Source organism: Cryptomeria japonica, chromosome 10 (assembly GCF_030272615.1).
Source record: "Cryptomeria japonica chromosome 10, Sugi_1.0, whole genome shotgun sequence".
In the NCBI taxonomy this organism is placed as follows: domain Eukaryota; kingdom Viridiplantae; phylum Streptophyta; class Pinopsida; order Cupressales; family Cupressaceae; genus Cryptomeria; species Cryptomeria japonica.
This window is the reverse complement of record NC_081414.1, coordinates 788568332-788573153: the sequence shown is the minus strand read 5'-3', so window position 1 is coordinate 788573153 and position 4822 is coordinate 788568332. Positions and strand designations below refer to the sequence as shown.

The window sequence follows — 4822 nt, the reverse complement described above, 5'->3', positions numbered from 1 at the left end:
CAATCAAAACAAAATAGCATTCCATAGCGCGCAGACTCCAATCCATCAATCTGCAATTTTGTCTATTGCATCTCAGACTTTTAAGATAGAACAAACGTATGACTGTAAAAAGTCAAGTCTTTTGTGTGTGGCTTGACAAAAGACATAGATATCAATCCCAGCGGAAGAGACCCGTCGTATCAAAGTGAACAAAAAAAGTCTTCTATGTTTGGTGAGAACAAAATTGAATTAAAGGGTACTTGAGCTGGGAATAAAACGATTTAAGGGAACCAAATGCGCAATGTTCTCTAATGTAATTGATATGTTTGGCAGTCCCGTCCATCAGTCATCAAGTCTTTTGTGGCCAGACAAAATACTTGGATATCCGTTCAAGTAGAAGACGGAAGAAAATTGAACAAGTCTTGTATGTTTGATAAAAACGAAACTGCAATAACGAGTTATAGGATATTTGAACAAGGAACGATTATATATATACAAATGAGAACAAGGATGAAAAGGATTGTTGTTGTTAAATGTAATTTCTATTTTGCAAGGGAATTTCATTAAAAAGTATTCCCCGTCTAATTAAGAAAATAGAAAGAAATCATACTTTTGATGTAGAGTTAGCAATATAGCATTCTCTTCGTTTATAATTCCATTTCAACTGGTCTATTTTAGTTTGGTTTACTTATAGTAGAGTTCTTATATTTTTATTGTGAAAAGAGGAATTTTATTCATATAAACAGGGTTTATTCTTAGCTGTTGTGGTTCAGTTTGATTTATTTTAGACTATGTATTCATGGTTATCATTCTTAGAAGGTAAGATAGGTTTAGGACTATTATATCTTTTATAACATGAATAGAAAGATGAATGTGAATGATGACAACAAATTAAGGCGAAAAATGTGGACATAGATGGTTAATTGTTTTTTTTTTAATATCTTTTCAATAAAAATGAAAGAATTTAGTTTATATCATTTTTAAGTAAATAATTGTTTTCTTTTGACATTTGACCCTTAAAAATATAATACCTATTATTAAAAGTAAGACATCAATAATCCAAATAGAATATAAAAATTAATCTCTTATATTATAATTTTCAAAATAAATATCCTAATCACAAACTACTTTGAAAATTGTGTCAAACTATACAAGAATAATGAAATTATATACTGATACTTAACATGTATAAGTTTCAACATAATAATAAAAATGCTCTCTATTAAGTTTCAATATACATCCCAAAGACAAGAAATTAAAAAGAAAATAATAAAAACATATTTTTTTCTAATAAAAAAATACTCAACTAGAACAAATGATTTATTTTAAGTCAATTAAGATATCAAATCTCAATCATAATGTCATAATATCTCCTAGTTCTAGTTTTGTCTAACATACAAGATATTAAAATACGCACACTTTTAATACTTCTTAAATTACAACATAAAGATAGTATTCGTCCTTTCGAACACACAGCATCTAGACTATATCTAATGTAATATTTCATTCATTTCGTTAGACGTCCTTAAAACCACTTGATATGCAAGGAAGATGAGCAGACATATCATTGTCGTCGTCTTCTACCTGATCTACCAGTAGCTGTAGAGACCTCGGGATTTGTGGCGTAGGAGCCTCGATCGTCCCTTCCAGTATCTTCAACACTTCACCCATGCTCGGCCTCATATTTTCATCGTGTTGAATGCACAGTTCTCCAACCACAGCGGCTCTTCTCACCTCTTCAATATTCGCCTCACTTGCTATCCTTACATCCACAACGCCTATTATGTTTCCTCTCTGAATTTGAGATGCAGCCCAGGTAGGAAAGTAGAATCTGCTCTCCTCCAACTTCAAGTCCAGATTTCTACGACCAGATATCATTTCCAGCAACGCCATACCAAAACTGTAAACGTCCACCTTTGGAGTGATAGGAAGGCCCGAGATCCACTCGGGAGCCAAGTAACCCCGAGTTCCTCTTGTGGTCGTCAATACACGGCTGAAATCTCTGCCCACCAGCTTTGCCAACCCAAAATCGGCTATCTTCGGGCGAAGGTCACCATCCAGAAGAATGTTTTCCGGTTTAATATCACAGTGAATGATATGATCCCTGCATTCCTCATGGAGATAAACTAGTCCTCGTGCAGTGCCCAGTGCGATCTCGAAACGGGTTTTCCAATCCAACACCTTCTCTGCTTCTTCCTCTTCACAGAAGAGAGAGGAATTTAAAGAGCCGTTGGGCATGTAGGCATATACCAGTAGCCTTCGAGATCCTTCAGCGCAGAATCCATAGAGCGTTACCAAATTCAAGTGTTGTATTCTCCCGATGGTGTTTATTTCTGCACGAAATTGCTTTTCTGCTCCTGCAGCACCCTCTAATCTTTTAACGGCCACAAGCGTGTTGTTTGGCAGAGTTCCTTTGAACACAGACCCGAATGCTCCGCTTCCCAGCGTATGCTTGAAATTCTCGGTTGCAATTCTCAGCTCTTTGTAAGTGAACGTTTTGAGAGAGATTGGCACGTCCTCTTCCACGCTTTTCTTCTGCAGTCTTCGATGTTTCCACAGAATAAATGCGGCCAAAAGGAGAGCTAAAAGGGCAGCAGAAATAATGGCAGAGGGAAGTAAAAAGAGAAGTACAGGGGCTTTGCTGCTTCTCTCTGATGTCGAGTGCGGCAACTCCGAAGCTGCCAGCCTGATGAAAATGGAATAATTCTCAGATGAAACGCGCATTTTGAATAAATCCCCTAACCAGAGCCTACAGATTGGTAGGTCAGAAATAATGAAAGTAAATGCTGTACATGAGCAATTGTTGAGACAAGCAGTCCTGCAGGCTTCTATTGTTGGCTCCTTGTTGTATGAGAGAGCTTCTTCTTCAGGTAAGTATCGGTTCTTGGATTCCACGAAGCCGTCTGTTGTGCCCGCTTCGACAGAGCATTGCAAGGGTTTTCGTCGAGCACACCCACTCGACCACCAACCTTGAGAGCCGTTCTTGGGTGTAAAACCCTCAACACAACTACACACATCATTGGCATTACACAGTCCATACGCCCCGCAGATTTCAAACTGACTGCATTGACCTCGGTGTGACGACCATATCTGATTCCAAGTACCATCATCCATCGCGAGGTAAACTTTTAACTCGCCATTCTCGTCTAAGAGGATTCGCCCTGTCAGGATATGTCCTGACGGCTTTACTCTGAAATGAAACTGTAATCTTGAAGGAGAAACCCTATCACAAATCATTTCGAATATCTTATTATCATTCCCCTCCGGAACTTTGGTAAAATAACTGCCAGTCCACTCTCCACTTGACCAATATGGAACACTGTTGTTATATATCATCACCATCTGCGTCATTCCTGAAGACCTGTCCATTCCATAAGAGAACAGCCCAATTGCAGGATCCGCCAAACTCTTCCACGAAGTTAGCTTCATGCCTTTCGACATCCTCATGCCAGGCAACCATGTATCTCCCGGGTGAGCGAAACTCTCCCAAACAATGTCAGACTTGTTGTGACCGTAACCCAGCATAATGAAATTACCAGATTCGGTTATCATTGCCCGCGATCCTTTCAGACCAATAGCAGTCGACCACAATGACCGGCCCTTTCTATCAAACACACTGAGACGACGGTGGCTTGAAAATTTCAGGACTCCCGGCATGCTTCTGACAGGATTATCTCTGTTAGCCACCCAAACTATGACCTTCGGAGACATTCGTGCGTACCAGATGCCAATGTACCAACTATTCGTTCCACTCGGACAGAAAAATCCTAAAACAAACGTGTCATTCTTTGACATTATTGTCTGATTTCCAGCGAGCGAATCTCCAACTAGAAGCGTATCCCCACCACACAGTGCTAATGAAGTGAAATTATTGAATGCAATGATTATAGAAATTGCGAGGACCAAATACTTCATCGCCATTTCGATAACCATAGCATCTGTTTTTTTTTAATATATATAAAAAAGAAAACGAACAGGCTACGGAATGAATGAACATGGCTGATGTAGTGCCGTTCATCACACGGAAATGACTTCGGGACCTCTTTGAATGGCATAGTGCCCATTTTCATCCTTCCAAATATTCTACGCTGGGGGATATCTAAACTCTGAATCAAACAAACAAATAATTTGACAGCACACAGAGGCTACTCTGTCGTATGCACAATTTGACCCTGTCGCAGACGCAAGCTGGTCTTCTAAACGCAAACCCTACGCTTAAGGTAAAATCTAAGTCTTGTCTTTTGTCCCGGACGAAAGATGGACATATTACTAGTAATATACATGAAGGCAATTTCTTTTGAATGTTCCAATGAAAATTTAATTTATAATATTAATAAGTAGTAACCTTGGTCTCTAATTGGTATGTCAATGAATAATTGGAATTCAATTAATGTATATTCTTTAAAGTTCAAAATTTAATCTATTAAGTTGAAACATCTTAAACAAAAAATTATATAAAGTACTTTTCCTCTTTCTAGCTTCTTCCATCCTCTCTCTTTCTCTCTTTCTTAACCTTTGTGTTTCTCTCTTCTCTCCACTTATATAAATTTATCTCTTTCATAAATCTTTTCAAGTTATTTGGTGTAGGTGAAAAAGCATAGTCTACTCATAGGTTCACCTTGAAATTATCTCTCTTTCCAATTCCTTTCCCATGTCTCTTTTTTCTCTCATTTAGTTGGCTCTTGAAGCTAGGTAAATAAACACATATTCTTGCATATATCCATTCCCTTGCCAAAACTTCCTTCCTAAATCACAAAAGTGTTCTTTGTTTCCACTTTCCTCAAACAGTAACCTCAACACATGTAAACAATCTCATAAAGACAATCACTAGGCTTGTCAACTT

The 4822-nt window shown here is 38.1% G+C and overlaps 1 protein-coding gene across 1 annotated transcript; it reads right to left on the bottom strand.

Moving 5' to 3' along the window:
* Positions 1–1494: 1494 nt before the first annotated feature.
* LOC131039244 (G-type lectin S-receptor-like serine/threonine-protein kinase At2g19130) lies at positions 1495–3900 on the bottom strand. The gene has a single exon (XM_057971951.2). It carries the CDS (start codon positions 3898–3900, stop codon positions 1495–1497), a length of 2406 nt encoding a protein of 801 aa, XP_057827934.2.
* Positions 3901–4822: the final 922 nt, after the last annotated feature.